Here is a 17582-nt window from a genome sequence, read left to right as displayed (position 1 = left end):
AAGTGGAAAACTAGGAGAAACTCAAAATGATCTTGTTTTAAGCAAAACAGAAGAATCCAAATAACTGTGTAAAACGAGAAAAGCTCCTCGCATGTTCAATATTTAAAACTACAGACAGCATTTATTTTTAGAAAAAACACCCATTTCTTAGTAAAACTTTTCCTTCCTAACTAACAGTGAGCCAAACTCCTCTCCAAATCATACTGTGCATAAGGACCTGAAGAATACTGGTTTAGAAAATTGGTTTGCTGTCATACGTTGACAAGAAAAGGGTGAGAATTGACATTAGAAACAGTTCTAGCGAAGTAAGAATAAATTCCCACCCTGACAAGGTGTAAGACTCATTTTCAAAATCATGTTGTTCTTCTCTGCAACACGCCAAAAGAAAGAGGTTTTCTATCTTTTTTGCAACGGTTTTACTCAACATTAATACTAAAAGAGACTGTCTTGCTGAAAGTCTAAGAGGAGAAAGAAGTGATGTCACTAATACTTTAGAAAAAAAGAAAAAAAGAAAAAAAAGAAACAATTTAAGCCAAGTGACAATGAGAGCACAAGAACAAAACAGTAAAACGCCTAACAACTATTCAAAAATTACTTTAACCTAATCAGCAAGTTCTAAAGTAATTCTCCAGCAAGAGTAGCAGGAATGTACAATCCTAAGTAGTTTTAAGCTGCTTGAAAGAGTTAAAAGACGGTTTAAATAATAGCATTTTAAATAAAGCAACAGACAAGACCTGCATAGGTTTCTTCTAGTCCAATAAAGCTGTCTTAAGTTTCAGCTAAGTTTTGTCTCAACATAATATAGAAGTAACTGAAAGTATAAAGTCCTTCCTGCCCAAGAGGGATGCATGACCCCTGTTCAGAAATCTAGGTAACCATTAATGGAGCTAGTAAGAAGGAACGCTGGCACAGGCCTGCAAATTAGTTTAAACATGCAATAAAAATACATAAGCATAGGATTTAGGAGGACTACACCGTGAGGATGACTTTTTTTCTAACATTTTCAGCTCAAATAAAATTATGACTTAAACGAAGGTACCAACTTTTCAGACAAAATTTAAGGAGGAACTGGAATGTTTTAACTGATCTTTTTGAGATGCAAGACTCCACATGTTCTTCTAAATTCTGAGATGATTGCGCAGCTCTCCATGGCAACCCAGGATGTATGCGCCCTGCAGCCTGCTGGCACGGACCTAACAGAACAGCACACCAGGCTGAAAAAGCTGCTCAAGAAGAAAGGCCACAACTTCAAGGTGGCATACAACTTGTGTCTTTGCAATCAGGTCAACCAAGGGATGAAGAATTCCTGATTAACTTTGCTCCTCCATTCAAAAACTGAATAAGCAAAGGAAGAAGGGGAAGAATGAGAGTAGCAAAGACTATAGTGCATGAATAAGACTAGGTGTGGTATAATCTGAGTTTAGATACGCCACAACATAGTGTCTAACTCAAATTCTTTAAGAGCCTAGAGCTTGTTCCATGTATACTTCACTCTTCACAGTACGTTTATGGGTGTTTTGGTTCCTGTTATATTAATAGCCTGTTTCATTCTCCCCCTTCAACTTTCATTTACTATTTATCATCCCTACCTATCTTGTTAAGCACAACCCAACTGATTAAAAATACGTGATGCAATGCCTCCTGGAGACTGATTCGCTTTAGAGAAACAAGGGGGGGATGTCAGCGATACTCGGTGAGTTAGGGCTGGCGGGACAGGCACGTCTCGCTTCTGTTTCCAAAGAAGGGAGGTCGGCGACCGCCAACAAAGTACCACTGGAAGTCAGAACACCGGACCTCAGACACACGCTCGTCTCCAAGGCTGACGCGCCGGTAAGTTGATTCGCCAAGGCACCAGGCCGCCCAGAAGCGGCTCAGCGATACGGGCCGCTGCAGCCCTGGGAAGCCGGGACCGGCGGAGCCGGCGATACCGCCGGAGCGGCGCTCGGAGCCGCCCGGCCCCGGCGCAGGTGCTGACAGGCGGCGGCGGCACCCGGCGGCCCCGCGCGGCGCGGCGGCTGCCCCCCGGCAAGCTCCCCCCCTCCGCGGCACCCAGCGCTCACCGCTGCGCCCGCGACGCGACCCCCCGCCCCGGCCGCCGCCATCTCCGCAGCGGGCGGCGAGCGACCGAGCCCCCCCGCCCCGCGGCGCCCCTTCCCGCCCGGGCCGCGCTCACCTGGGGGCCGGCGGGCGGAGGGGCCGGCGGGCGGGCGGAGGGGCCGGCGCCGCTCGCAGGGCGACCGCCGCAGCGGGGAGCGCGGGGTGGCGCCCGCCCACGCGCAGCCGCTCTTCGAACCCACCAATCCCCGCGCGGCCGCCGGCACCGCCCTCCCCCACGGGCGCGGCGGCCAACGGCCCCCGCGCGCCCCGCCCCCGGAAGGCCGCATCATTCACACGGACCAATGGGGACGGGGGGGCGGGCCCGGGCGGGGCCCCCGGGGCGGGGCGGCGGGAGCAACCCGGGCCCGGCGCGAAGGCGGCGTCACGGCCCGCGGGGGGCGGGGGCTGCCCGGCCTGCCCCCGGCCCCGCTCGGGTGACCGGCCTGTAAGCGGACGCGGCGGCAGCGCCGCGCCCGCCGCGCACCTGGCGCCCCGTAACCTCGCCGGCCGCGTGGCAGAGCGCGCGCTGCGGGTGGCAGCTGCGCCCCCCACCCCCCCCGACCCCTCCCGACAAAAAAAAAAGAGTTTCTTGAGAGGGAGAGTTGCGCTAAAAGCAGCACAACGCCCCTGCCCGCGGAGAACTGAAGGGCACAGCCGCGGCGCTTGTACCATCGCTGATCCGAAAGCAGGGCTGTAAGTTCGCTTCTTTCTGCCTACGGGGAGGCCAGAGGAGGTGAAGGGGAGCAGACTGTCCCTGACCGCACTATCAGAGAAACAGATGGCATTTTATCTGATGAACTGGGGTGAAAAATAAATGGAAAAAAGGTTGCCACTTTCTCTCTGGTGCAGAAGCTTGATGGCGGGGAGATAAAGAGTGAGAAATTCTATTTTATTCTTTTCTAAAACTAAGGTTGAATTCTGGTACCACAGTTGGCTCTATTACCAAATTTTTTTGTCTGTAATACTACGGAGGGATGAAGATGCGAGGACAGGTTCTCCTTTTGCCAGTGCTTGTGTTATTTATGTCCATCCCTCCTCCAGTAGATAATCCAGACTTACACTAGCATAAATAAAACATTTGTGTCAGGGGAGTGGTTCACAGAACACCTACAGTAGGTATAAAACAGAAGTAGATCTTAATTCTGAAATGTATTTAAGTATAAAATAATAACTACTCATACATTACAGATTTTGATCCATGCAGTAATAAAAGCTCTATCCGCTACTGAAGCAGCAATGGCATTTATATTCTACAAAAACTGGATATGAAGACTACAAAAAAGTGCAAACCATCAGACTGGATGAAACCCCAAATGAACAGTTCATTTTCAGATGAATTAGGCTGTACCACAGATGCAACTGATGAGGAACAAGATGACTTACCTTATGATGGAGATGTAGGCATAACCTGTAAATACAATAACGATTCAGATAATCTGAAGGACTGTACTTGTACAAAATGTATTTCTGGTATTTTAAATTTAGCCTGTTCCAAAGAGAACAAAAACATGAAAGCAACAGCAAATTATGAAACTCATCCGCAGCCTGAAGAATTCTCCAATCAACACAGAAATGCCATAGGAACAACAGGAATTTCAGCCAAAATGCCTGGAAGTGAAGTTGCCTTTAAGAAGGAATTGCCTGTTGGTAGTTTTAGTAACCCAGATATCAAAGAACATCCAACTCACTCAAAAATGTCTGATGTCCTTTTGCGTCATTTTTCTCAGGGAGAGTTAGTAAGCACATGCCCTTTAATTGAATGCGAGACAATACCAGAGACATCCTTTACTGAAAGTATCGATGACACTGTGAACAAACCTGAGCCTTCAGAACATGTCAGATGGTCTTTAGTGCATGAACAATGGGCAACTAACTTTGAAGAACATCACTTAGAAAAGCACAAGGAAGTAAACATGAGTGATAAAAATCAACATCTTCTGAACAAAAATAGATGTGTTTCAAATAAACCTATTTATTTTACTGCTAAGTGTGGGTGCAGACAAGAAAATTCACAATCGATTAAGGAGAATGAAGATTCACACATCTTTCAAAACATGAAAGAAGGGAGTGCCCTCTTTCAGAAAACAGTTTCACCTCACAAGCTCAAATATGGCCAAGGTCAAGCTCACTACTGCCTTCCCAACTTCTCTGAAGTTGCTTCAGAAGTTGAACTACCAAAAATAAGTGACCATATTAACTCAGTTCCTGCAAGTGAAAGAGCAAAATCCTTCCCTATTTTAAGTAAACCAGTAATTGTGAACAACATTATAGAAAATAAGCACTATCTCAATTCTGCTGAAGTAGAGAATCAAGAAGAAGTGAGCATTCCAGAACTGTTGCAACAGCTAGAGGTAATTAAGATGCTTTAAGAAATTCTCAATACTCGGTGAAGAGTGGTTTACTGTAAGAAGTTATTCTGTGTCCAGTATAATTAACATGACTAGTTCATGCAGGCAGTCTACAGGTATGAGCTACAGGTATGAGTCTACAGGTATCACCTGAGTCAGCAATTGCTTTCACAAATAAAACGTTTATTACCAAATATTTAATGATGCTCGGAAGTATTATTTGTGATTATAAAGCATCCTATAAATCATTAGGAAATTCACTATAAATTATTTCTAGTATTATATGTAAATGTTCAGATTCACCAAAAGTACTTTCAAGTTTTTCTTAAAAATACTTTTTTATACTGTGCCTATGTTTATGTTAAAGGCATCTTTGCCTTTTTTCACATCTTAACACTCTTCAACTATACCAGTATTTATTAATTTTGTTTGGTAACAGTATTTCCCTTATTGTAGTAAATTTCTTTTAAAGTTTGTAAGCAATTAGATAATCACTTCTCAGTTTCATTTCCACAGAGTTCACTGACAGAGCTACACAGATGCTTAAGTCCCTTCCTAAATTCCTATCTTAGTAAAACATTTGAGATGTAACAAATTTTAATGGTTTTCCCTATTATTTTCTGCCTGCAAACAAGATGCTGACACAGCATGCTGACATCCAGAATCATATTGACCGTCTGAGATTAAATCCTAAGGTAAATCTCTCAAAACAAGTTTTATTTGCTTTTAATTCCTTCTCCTTTACCTTTAGGACTATGAATACTTCCAAAAACTCTATTATCACCTCCATACTGTACTTCCCATCCATACAAATCCTCTTTAGATTTTCACAACGTACAGCTGAAGTATTTAAGTATTTATAAAATGACCACTATACATATATCAAACTATAAACACACAAAATTATGTGGTATTGTTAAAATTAACATTAATAACTTGTCCTATGTATTGGTTTATTTCTGAGGTTTTTATGTCCACAAGTGTTCAATACATTGTTTCTATAACCAAAGTTCTCTCTTTAGCAGATACTTCCTCAGTCACATTTTCGAAACACCAGCATTGCCATTTACTCAGGAGACATGGGGACATCCTCTGAAGTCTTTACATTACATGCTCCTATCCCTATACAATCTACACAAGGTTTGTCTAACTAAAGTTACATTAACTAGGCAAATGACTGTTTAATGTCATTTGATAGCACTTTTGGGCAGAAATTCCAATTGATTGATCTTATCTTGCATTATGTAGGTTTGCAGTGTGGAACAACAGCATCAGCATCACCAGCAGCTGGTACAGAAGCAGCAAACTGTCTAAATCCGTCTAATTTATTGCCAGAACTAACACTAGGAGAAAAGATGTCTCAAATACTAAAGGATCAGACAGATCAACTGATAAAGAAAGTAAAGAGCTCTGTTTTAATATATACTTCGCACTGATGTTCAAATTCTATATTTATTTGGCGTATTCATTTTTAAAATCCCAAATGAAAGTCTAATGTTTTTGTCTTGAAGGTGGAAGACTTCTCTAAGCATATGGCTCAAGAGACATTCCTTTTTCAAGATAACTATCTGGTAATTTTACATATTTTCAGATATCTGAAATACACTTTAAATGGCTGTAGACTTATAATCTTATGGCAAGATACTCCATGTTTTCCTCAAACAGAGAAAAATAATGTTTTTATACATCTCAGACTGCAATTACAAGTTTAAGAGGCAAAACCAAAGGTGTTCAGTAGGTGGCGGAACTGTTAGATTTGTTTTAAGGATTACAACTCAAAACTGTTAGTGAAAGACCTTATGTTGCCATTTAAGTTATGAATTTGAAATGTAGGGTATCAGTTCAGAAGTCATGGTTTAATATTTCACTTGTACATAATACAGCAGTAGAAAGTACTAGGTGGACATACAAGATGCAGTCCTGTTCCAATTCAGAGCAGTACCAAAATTCTTACCAACATCACTGCAAATAGCATCTGGTTCACATAGCAGAAGTAGTTATTACTATGGCTTGCTAAATCATAATGATGTTTGCTATTGAATTATTTCTCATTGGTGAAGGTGTTAAATCAATTGAAAAGATACCTTGATGCCTTGGAAAGGAATTATTTAACAGCTAGAAAAGAGCACCGTAATTTACAGCTGCAGAACTACAAGAACAAGTATATCAACGTTGGAGAATTTGATCCTGAAAGGTTAGAAGTGCTAAGTAGTACATCAGTCTATTTTCTGTATTTTGAGAGTCTTACCACAATTACTTCATTTAAACATAAGAATTTTTCTGAAATGAAAACAGTGTTATAAGTGTAAGCTAGAAGTGATTTGGCCAAAATTAATCTTAGGCTTTATATATCCTAGCTGTAATTGGAATACCTAACTAATTCAAACACTTAAAAGGAACTCTGTAAACTCCATTAATTTTGTTGTTTTTCTTCTCATGGGAAGTATACTGCAATGCCCAATATGGTTATCCTAGTAAGAAATACAGTATCAGTTTATACAGGTTTCACTAACTGTGTTGCAATTGGGTTTAGAAAGGTGGAAGGGGAAATATTTAGACTTGGCATGCTGCTTGAAGACATCCAAGAAGAAACCGATGCCAGCAAATGCAACTTGTCTTCTTTGCGTACCTCCTATGAATCTGCTCATTCATCATACTCTCTTTGTAAGGTAACTCAGTGAGTTTCATTATTTAAAGATAATTATTCTGTTTTACTGATGCAAGTTTCAAGAACCTCAGTATGCTTGTACTACTGTATGTTCTCCTCTAATAAGAGCAATGACACTTTTAGATAGCATGTTACTTCAGAGAAAATTTTTCATGAAGTATTAACTTCATAGTATTTCATTATGAGAAGCCCAAGTATAAAAACACAGCTACACTCAATATTCTTTATTTCAGAGTAATAAAATAGGAGCACCTACTTTAACTTTTACAAAGCTGTCTTTGTTTGGGGGAATTAATCGCTGTCATTTAGTTGGAAGAAATATTACTGTCTGTGATTCTTAAACTGCAGAATTACTAGGAGACCAAACATTATTGTAGCATAGAAAATTGAGCTTACTACTAAGTATGGTAACATTTTGTTCTGTATCATAAATGCACCAAAAACACCCCACCTTACAGCCTTCTACAAATCTACAGGTATCACCAAATGCTTTCAATAGTTCATGCTTTAGAAAAACATTTTTCTCTGAATCCCAAGTCAGAGACACTCAGAAAATGCTGGCTGGTCGAACTCATGTACTTGCAGTGCAGTGACCACATATACACATGTCTATGCTATGGTTCCTTGTACAGAGCTCAGTAGTTTCAAGCATTGCTGATCCTCCAGAAAGAAGACATACTGAAACTGCGTTTCTTCACAAGAACAATGAGGGAGAAAAGAGTCAGACAACTGATGTAACCCCAGAGACAAATCAGTTTTCTTTAGAAGACAAGTACAATCTTTGTCTTAACATGTAAGTGAAAACTTTGAAACAGCTACTGAAGTTTTTGTAAAACTTATCTAAAATTATTTGCTGAATATAGAAAGTTGGGATGTCTGGAATCCAGAAGTAATGGGAATATTTCCAGAATAGAACTTTTACAGAATTCTATAACTACATACCCAAGAATTCCTTACAGCCTAGCATTCCTACCTTTCTGGGTCTTATGGACCTCAAAGTATTTCCTGAAGTGAAAACACTACCATCATCAGTTTCACTAGGAGTTAAATCATACCTCTGTATGAAATTCATTGCAACCACACAAATTCAGGATGTGAATGACTAGTCAAAGTACACAGCCAGTAAAAAAATATAAGTTATTTGCCAACATCTGTGTAGTATTTTCACTTAAACAAGAAAAGGGAGGGATGCAGATATTTACATAGTTAGCCATCAGAATTCTGTGAAACAATCTAGATACCATCTCTGTCCTCCTGGGGAGTATTTCATACGTGTTAATCATCTCGGTGAGATTATAAAAATAAAATAAATGGTTCTCCTTAACCAATTAAGGTTACAAAAGAGAGCTGAATCAACTTCCAGAAGAGAAACAGAGCCTCTCGGAAAAGGAGGTCTGCTAACAAACGAGCATTCTTCCAACATGATGGTATGACATCAGTTTTCATACTTTTTTTTTTTATATGGTTTTCATACTTTTTTTTTTAAACTTAGACTTTATTTATCTTTGAGATCACACAACATTTTTCTCTTCAGTTTTTGCACAGCACAATGGCTCAGCTTTTAGATACTACAGTGTATCATAACATTGCTGAACTTGTTTCCAAAGGAAAAAATTTAAGGACTCTTAAATTTTGAAAACTGTGATAAAGTTTGCTTCTCTCAGGGAAGACTTACCTGTGTTTACTAGCCTGCCTTTATTATTTGGTCAGGGAGCAAAAGTTTACAAGCAATTGCTTGCTTACAAAAATATTTCATTTTAAGGCATTGAGATAAATTAATATATACTAATCCTTCTGAAAGCAATATGAAAGCCTGCCTTGAATTCCAACTTCAAAGAAATACTCATATTTTGTCCAGTCTGCTCTAGTTAGAATTGTAAATAGATGAAGCAAATTGTAGAGTTGATGGCAACTGAAAGCAATACAGAAGTGATAAGCAAATGATGCCACTGTTTACACTATTCTGTTTGATATATAATTGTTATAGATACACAGTAATATAAACATTCATATGTAAACTTGTTTTGCCTTCTGGGTGCAACAGGGATTCCTTTCATCTGAGGAAAAATATGCTGCTGAAGGTCTTGCATCCTGTAGTCAGGGTACCTTAAGTCAAAAATTTGATGTTGATGAAGAAAGTATGAAAGGGTAAGTGCATTACATATTTTGGCTAGTCATAGATGTGGTTTTCTACAGCTAGGTGAACAGATACATGCATGTACACTGATATGTCTCTATACTGGACTCTGCACGGAACACTGAATAACGTCTTTAAGATGTGCAAATGAGAGGAGGATCTGTTCTCAGGTTTATGACCAGTTATTCACATAGGTAAGCAACATACCAGATGACCAGAAAAGTAGCAAAACTCCCATCAGTTTTATTAAAGAGAGGCTTTAAAATCATATCACAAAGTAGCCCATCTCACTGGACCAGTACAAGGTTTATGGTGCTTAAGTGGCACAGAGTTATTTTAATAGTGTATTAAGAGAAGAAACTTTGTTCTCTATTCAGCAGTGCATGTCAGCATCCTAAACTGGGATGACTGCAAAGTGTTCAACAATGAAAAATATTTTTGCCATGAACTAATCTGGTAGGCCTGGAAGGAGAGCATACTGATACATATGCATATATTTCAAGTATAAGGGTCAATCTGTAAAGTTTAATTTACAGAAGTGTCAGCATGATGAGTCTACATGGGTTATTTTGGAGTTTGAAATTTTGGCAAATTAAATTTATGTCCAAAGCTAGATCTTGTAATATATGCCATGTAGAACATAATAATATTAATCTAAATACATCCTCAAGTTTTTTCAGCATAGAGGTTAATATTTATACAGTAAAACTGACATAGCTTCCATTTTTTTTTCCCTCTTACTTAAATCACTTCAAGAAATTTAGCTGAATTTTCTGATCTTTATTTTCGTAAGTGGGCTGAAATTTTTCCACAAAAGTTTGATGATGCTGTATGCCCTAAGTTGAAAATACATGTGAAATAATGCAAACAAGGAAATTTATTTTTGCTCTGGCAGAACACACATCTTAAATATTCCTCTAATTATCTAAAGGCAGTAAAATTAAAGCCTTAATAGCTCAAAGTTACCAAGAAACTGCATCATCCTTACCACTAATAATATTTTGATGCAACATATGTTAACATGTACAAATTCATAGGATTTCATACTACTTTGCTATTCAAAGATGTGATTATCGAAACCTCTACTTTTAAGCATTTTTAACAGCTCTAGTAAGTCAGGGTCCTTTTTTTCAGAATATGTCCTTCAACTGAAGGGGTCATTATTTCACAATTGGCTTATTTTTTAGTTTAAGCTTCTACTTACCACCTTTTTGGATAGTTGATACAGGTAGAGTTCTTTCTATGAGTCAATGTGATTTCTCCTCAACTAAGAAGTGGTCAGACATTAATGTAATATGCTTACAAGGCTCATCATAAAGTTAAGATACAATTGAAATATCATTTTGTTTTCATGCTCAAAGAGATACAAGCAGTCAGGAAAGGAACACTGGAACATCTTCACTCTTCATTCAGAGAAAACCAACTGATTTATCAGACACCAACCACAGTAAGTAGTGATAGCATACAAAGGTCAGAACTATGCTAATACCTACTACTGAATCCTGTTAAGAACTACATTCCTGTCACATCTCAGCAGCATGAAGATTGTTTTGCAGTTTTAACAGATGTTGGCACAGAGCAAGACCCTAAGAATAAAGAGACTATGAAGAAGACATGAAGTCAAATTTACTGTGGAAGTCTCAGTGACAGACCAAGAGGCAACAGAATATCTAGTTAGATATAAACTCAAGTTTTAACTCAGGATCTAATCAAATATTGACACATTGTTCTAGAGAGGCTGTGGTATCTCCATCCTCGGAGATACTCAAAATTGAACTGGACAGAGTCCTGAACAACTTCATCTAAGTTGGTCCTGCTTTGAGAAGGGATTGGGCCAGATGATCTCCCAAAGTCCTATCCAACCTGAATTACTCTACAATTCTAACTCAGCTTCTTAGATAAGTTTACAAATATTGTTACTACTATTACCATTTTCAAAAGCATAACAGTGGTGTGCACACCATGCTTTGATTTTGCTTTATCTTCTTATCATATGCATTTATTTCATGTCCTAGAAGGAGACTCCAAACTCAGTGACTGAAACATTTCCTATCAGTACTTCCACTTCTAGTTTTTGGATTCAACTTTCTTATTCTGCATGAAAACAAAAGAAAAGAGTTCTCCTAAATCTGATCCATTCTGGGTTGACAAAGACTGGAAATATTCTCCTTCTTTAGTCCAGCTCCTAATAATAAAATTCTACCAAATCCAAACTAGAGTCCACACAGGCTACTGTGAGGTAATGAAGTCAGCTGTCAAGTCATCCAAGACTCCACCTCTTAGAAGTTCACTAGAATCTAATCAGTATCTGTTTTCCTTAGGGCATCCCAATTTTATCTTTCCACTGCACAATACTCTGAAGCTGTTAGTACCCAACAACTAAAAAAGAATAGCATGAGATATCCTAAGATTCAGCTTTATGTCTGAATATGTAGGTTATTACCTTCGGTTTATCTTTTGTTCTTGGCTTCTCTCTGATATCCTTTCACTGTAATATAATACAGTCAGGCCATTATTGTTAGTACTGGTTTACGCAATAGCTAAAGCAGTGTTCTACTAGATCCTCCCAAACTCATCTGTCACATTCCTCTAAGGCTGCATTGTTTTTCTAACACTTCAACTTGTAAGAATTTTAACCTTCAATACAAGAACCTAAGGACAGGGAAATGGAGAGCTTAATTTTTTTAAAAAACAGTTCTGAGACAGGAAACAACCACCACCACCAAAAAAAAAAAAAAAAAATCTACATTTGAGATTTACAGTCAGGGCTGAAAGTCAATCTTTAAAGTTCAATCCCCACCTGTAAAAAGGAAGAAAAAAAGCACTTCTTCAAATTGCAGTACTGTTAATGGCAGCAAAGAACTCAGAAATTACAGTACTGAAAGCCAAATAATTACCTAGAAATTCTGGCCTGTGTACCTATCAGAATCTTTCAGTCCTTTTTAATGTCTTTTTGGGATTTTAGGCAGCGATTCAGAAGACATCTCAGCCTATGATTCTTATGACGATTTGCAAAGCAAGGAACTTGTGAACTCTAAGACTGAAAGTTACAAAACATTCAACACAAGATTATGTGGAGAGAGAAAAGGTATAGTGATTCCAAAACATATTACAATCTACACAAAAATATTGTTTAGTGCTTTATTTTCTAAACAACACATCTTTGTTTTCAGGACTTCGATGCAGATGCCCTAGAAGAAGCAGAGATCAATGTAAACTCAGAAATTACAAAGAGTGTCTTCAGCCTTTTGCCCTATGTAGAAATAAAAGGTCTGATTCATCCTGTAAGTATGATTTGTTATGAAATAATAACCAATCACAGGCTAGATACTTTTTTAAGGGGCAGAAAGCCACACTGCACGAGGCCAAATTTAAGTAATCAATAGCACTGTAGCTAAACAGTGGATGTGTACAGATCTTGCAGAGCAAGACTAGTAAATCCAACTTTTAGACACCTAGCCAAGGTTAATCCCCATGCATGACAGCTTTAACCTTCTCTGTTTCTTTGTGAGAGGGGTCCCTTCCATACTTTATTTATGACAGGAATATCTTATTTTGCAGTGCTATAAGGAAGAATATTAAAATTGGGAATTACTGTGACAACTTTTTCAGTGCTAGCTGTTACCAAATGTGTAACAAATACTAAAGAAAATTCTAGCTTTACACTCAAATTGTGTGACATGCAGCAAAGTCAAGGAAAGCCTAATTAAAAAAAAGTGTTGAATATCTAGCTTTTAAAGTCACTTATCTCAGACTCCTCTATACTACAGAAGAAATCAGCTACTTCTATATATAGCTATAAACAGATATATATATAGCTAAATTAGCTACTTATCTATATAAATAACTATGAAACTATAAATCAAAGTAGCATTCATGTAATTATTAGGATTATGAGAATCTGATTATTCCTCCTGCAGTCCTTCATTGTATGAAATGGAATATAAATCTGCCTACTATTTGCCACAGAACTAAGTTCAACAGCAAACCCAAAAAGGTTAATCTGTCCTCATTTACCACAAAAAAATCTTTAAAAAAATTCAAATTTTATTCAGCAGTGATACTTACCTGATTTTTTAAAATTTATACTAAAGTATTAAATACATTAAAAAATTACTTTTTTTGTTTTAAACATGGCCTCAACAACTACAGCTTATTCACAGAAGAGAATCTCCACTCAAAAACCTCAAAGAAATAAAGAGCCACATGAACTTGTAAACAGACTTTCTGAAAGGTAATCTGTAGCGATAACAATATGCAGTACAACCAAAAAAGCCCTTGTTGAAGATTCAGCATAAAAAAGAAACTCACCAATATCATAAGCAGGAGGAACATCTTCTCTTTTGCACTGTGTGTTGTACATTAGTGAAATTAAAATATTTGCCCAGAGCAAGTGTAAATAATTCTTAGAGTAGTTCTTCAATCTTTCTAATTTAATTAAGAGTAAACATCTGACTTCTTCAGCTGACACATTCAGTAGTAAAAAAATAACTCACTTTATTAAGAGGATGTTCCCAATCACAGATTCAAAAGCATGTCTGTATTAAAGATGCAATTCTGCTTGCTACTATTTCTCTATAAGTAACAGTTCTATTGCTAACTGATGTTAACATTAAATTACACTGAAAGCCTGAGAAGTAAAGCAGTTTAACTGCAGCACAGAGTAGACAAACTCAGACGAGTTTTACTACCGTATTTTTAGAGCATTACTCAGTAGCAGTAATTGCCTGGAAGTACTGCAGCTGCACTCGAGAATCAATGGCATAGACCACTCTGAGAGAAACTTACAACACCAAGAACGTGGTACTATTATGAGAGATTTCCTGACTCTACCTCCTGGAATGTTGTCTGGCTTACTGCAATAGAGATGTAACACAAATTATAATAGACTGTGTTTTACAATTAAATGAAAAAAATCTACCCCCCGTAAAATTAACTTGCAACTGAGTATGCTATCAAGGTGTATGCATTTAACTCCTAATGTAGAAATTCTTTTGCTTACTAAAAATTTTTTTTATTCTATACATCTTATCTTTAGGCAAAACTTTGAGGCTGCCAAAACCTGCTATTCAAGCCCATATGATAAAATTACCCTTTCACGTCAATACTTACCCAGCAAGAAGTCTGCCCAAAGAAAATCTGCAATCAACACCAGAAACAGAAATGCTAATGATTCCAATGCAAATGTAAGGCTTGAGTGAAAATTAACAGCCACGCAACTAGCTTGAGAAGAGTACGCCCCCACATCATGGCACTGCTGAACATCCCATTCTTAGCAATTACAATCTAAGCCAGTCTAGTCCATTTGAAGATAAGACAGGAGAGAGTTAAATACCAAGTACTTTAGCTTATATATTAGTATATTTCTTCCTAAGAGTATGTTACAGACTTTTTATGAAACTTAGTCCTTGTATAAATGGTAAAAGGCACAAAAGAAGAGCACTGGATCTTACCTCTGGAATTGTTTCATATACTGAAACTGTCACCCTAGCCTTACAAATTACTATCAAAACCAAAAAAACCCCTTCTGAATACAGCAAACATGTACCACACCAGGGCTGCCACTTTAGAAAGGCGTAAATATCCCTCAATTCAAAGGGATACACAACTGAAGAGAAAAACAAATACTTCTAACTTGAATCCTGGAACAGTCTATCCCATGACTCAGAATTTTTACTTCTCAACATGTATTCTGAGTTAAAATGCTACATAAAACCTTAATTAAACATCACTTTCTATTCTGTACCTACACAAACATTTGCCTTCTGTATTAACAAGGCTCTGTATTATTCCCAACAGATTTTAAGTTCTACTCTGGATCATGCCATACAGACAGCAAACAGTTTGAAGAAAGCTACAGAACGAATGGTACGAGCTGTTTCAGAAGATCTAGCTAAAGTTAAAAGAAAACAGCTTTAACCACCTAGTTTCAAATGCTGTATTGTTTTGCTGGTTGACACTGAAGTGTCAGTATCTCTGGAAATAAAAAGTGATAAATACAAAGACCAGAAAGTCAGCTAGCTGCTGCCTTGGCCAGCTGTTCTGTAACTATCAGTACTAAACCAAACCAGAGCATATTGGAATTCCACATGTTTACACTCAGTCTCAGAACTGGAAAACAAATTACTAATTTGATTGTCAGTCTTTAGTATGTTGGCTAACCCCTGTTATTATGCACAGCTACCGTCTCTAAGCATTTGCTTAGGACAGCTGAATAAAACCTGGCTTAAACAAGCCAAATTAACTTTCTGATTTTTGATTTCCCCCCACCCCCAAATAGAATAAATCTCAGTCACTCCCTACATGTATTTACTTCCCACACCTTAACAGCAGCTGCTTAAGCATGCCCAAGGGAAACAGCCTCTGCACCCAAGACATCTTTTAAGTATCACGCTAACATACTAAGTCATAGTTAACATTTGTAATTATTTTTAGAATGCCCTACATTGAGAGTTGTTATTAAGATACTTCCTTGCATGTCTCAGTAACTAATACCATTTGTTGTCTCTGTATCCCTAACAATTAAATTTTCTGTTTCTTCAATGTGGTATCCTTGCCTTGTCAGACATATCTGGCTTTGAGATTTTAGCTGATGGTAAGCAGGCTGAAAAATTTTAAAATACTGCAGAAGTACAGTGGGCCGAGTAAAGTCATGTATTATTTTCCTTCTGAAATCCATTTAACTGCAGTGATTAAGAGCAAGCAGTTAACAGCGGTGTATTATCAGGGATACTATTGACTGAAACAATTCCAAAGCATATAGGGACTGATGGAAATCAAGTTAGAAGTGACAGTTCATTGCTTAAAAAGGACAGTCATTTTCAGGCAAACCTAAGTTGTTTCAGCAGTTGATGGATACAGAGATAATCCAGACTCTGTTCACACAAGCAGCGATAGCTAAACTTGCTGTGTACCACTGATTTACTAGCCTGAGTCAATGGCTTCTTTTAGGGTTTCTTCCACACAATACCATCAACCAATACCAATTCAACAATACCACCAACCTTTCTTTTCTCCCTTAGGCTCTTATAGTATATTCTTATAACTTGAATTGCCTCTGCTTATTTTCCCCAGTTTTGCTTTATTTAACTTAAGACAACAGCACAGGATAGTGAAAGGCTCATACCCCCTGTACTAGATTAATGTTTAGAACGTCCCTGTTACTACCTTGCAAATGAACTTAATAGTTAAACTAATAGCTGTAGGCTTCCTAGATCCAATAAAAGATTAATCTCTTCTGTAGAAATCTTTCCACACCACAAGAACAGCTAGACCTTTTGCTTATCCTGGGTCACTGTCTGAACCTGCTGTCCTGGGTCTGATAGCAAACGCCTAAGAACAAACCTATTTAGTAAGACAAGGATGTAGTGACATTCCCTCAGAACATTCTCTGGCAAACTGAAAGCTCAGAGTCCTTCCAAACCAGCAGTAATATCTTCATATTTAATAGCCCTATAAAGATTTTCTTCCTCATGCATGTTGAGGTTCCCCCCCCCCCCCCCCATATAACAAAGTAAAGTATGTCATTACTGAACTATGTCTCAGATGCTAAATGTCCTTTTGTTTTAAATTTGACAATTACAAGTTTCAGGTGTTACTTCACACACTGAAAAGGAAGGTAATGTGTTGGTCTCTTCAGTCTGCACAATAACAGTAGTTTTTCAAGGCTTCCATTGCATACTCCTCCATCGCCTTTTTTCCCCCTTGATCAAGGATTTTATTCTAGCCATTCTTGACATTGAAAGCCTTCCATACCTTTGATTTTCCTCTCAGCTCTCTCTGAATGTTGTTCAAATTTTGAGATTCAACTTAAATAAGCTGCACTCGAAAATATATCTTTAGTATCTCAGGTAATCAGACCAACATCTGTGCTTATGTGAATCTAGGCCCACATGTAAGGGCTAGATATGTATTTTAGGATATATAATATGAAAACAGGAACTTTCGAAGTTATAATACACCTTGTAAATGTACTCTAAAATTAGCTTAGGGGGAAGATGTTTATCTTAATACAACTCTTACCCATTCTTGATCTTGATAAAACAATTCTTCATCTAGGAAAAGAGTGTCCAAGAAGATCCTTGGAAAAAAAAAAAACCTAAACATCTTTACAAGAATTACTACACACACATACGCACACCCCCGCCACTTCCTTCACAAACTCCTGTAAGAAACCAGGAGCTGTTTCGGGCTACATATTGCCATCAGTTTTCTTGTCTTAAAGCATCTCTATTAATCACCTTTACAGTAATGTTTGGCTTTGCCTTCTGGGAGAAATGGGTGATGGATTAGAAAACTCAAAAGTCTTAACCTTGTGTTTATCAGCTATCAA

General features: G+C 38.1%; 1 protein-coding gene across 4 annotated transcripts; it reads left to right on the top strand.

Annotated features, from left to right (window-relative positions):
- Window positions 1-1687: 1687 nt before the first annotated feature.
- AKNAD1 (AKNA domain containing 1) lies at window positions 1688-16719 on the top strand. Of its 4 annotated transcripts, none has more exons than XM_074906721.1 (17): window positions 1688-1830; window positions 3286-4448; window positions 5081-5140; window positions 5468-5585; window positions 5694-5845; window positions 5957-6016; window positions 6506-6639; window positions 6979-7114; window positions 7746-7906; window positions 8447-8540; window positions 9158-9261; window positions 10612-10697; window positions 12216-12338; window positions 12424-12534; window positions 13403-13484; window positions 14289-14436; window positions 15050-16719. In XM_074906721.1, the coding sequence occupies exons 2-17, from the start codon at window positions 3363-3365 to the stop codon at window positions 15167-15169; spliced, it is 2775 nt and encodes a 924-aa protein (XP_074762822.1). In that variant the 5' UTR covers window positions 1688-1830; window positions 3286-3362; the 3' UTR covers window positions 15170-16719. The 4 variants fall into 4 exon arrangements, with proteins under 4 accessions (XP_074762822.1, XP_074762823.1, XP_074762821.1 ...); XM_074906722.1 differs by lacking the exon at window positions 1688-1830 and adding an exon at window positions 2521-2790 and having other exon boundaries at window positions 5471-5585; XM_074906720.1 differs by lacking the exon at window positions 1688-1830 and adding an exon at window positions 2521-2790.
- Window positions 16720-17582: the final 863 nt, after the last annotated feature.

Source organism: Athene noctua, chromosome 5 (genome assembly GCF_965140245.1).
Source record: "Athene noctua chromosome 5, bAthNoc1.hap1.1, whole genome shotgun sequence".
Classification (NCBI taxonomy): Eukaryota; Metazoa; Chordata; class Aves; order Strigiformes; family Strigidae; genus Athene; species Athene noctua.
This window is presented reverse-complemented; position numbering and strand designations above follow the sequence as displayed.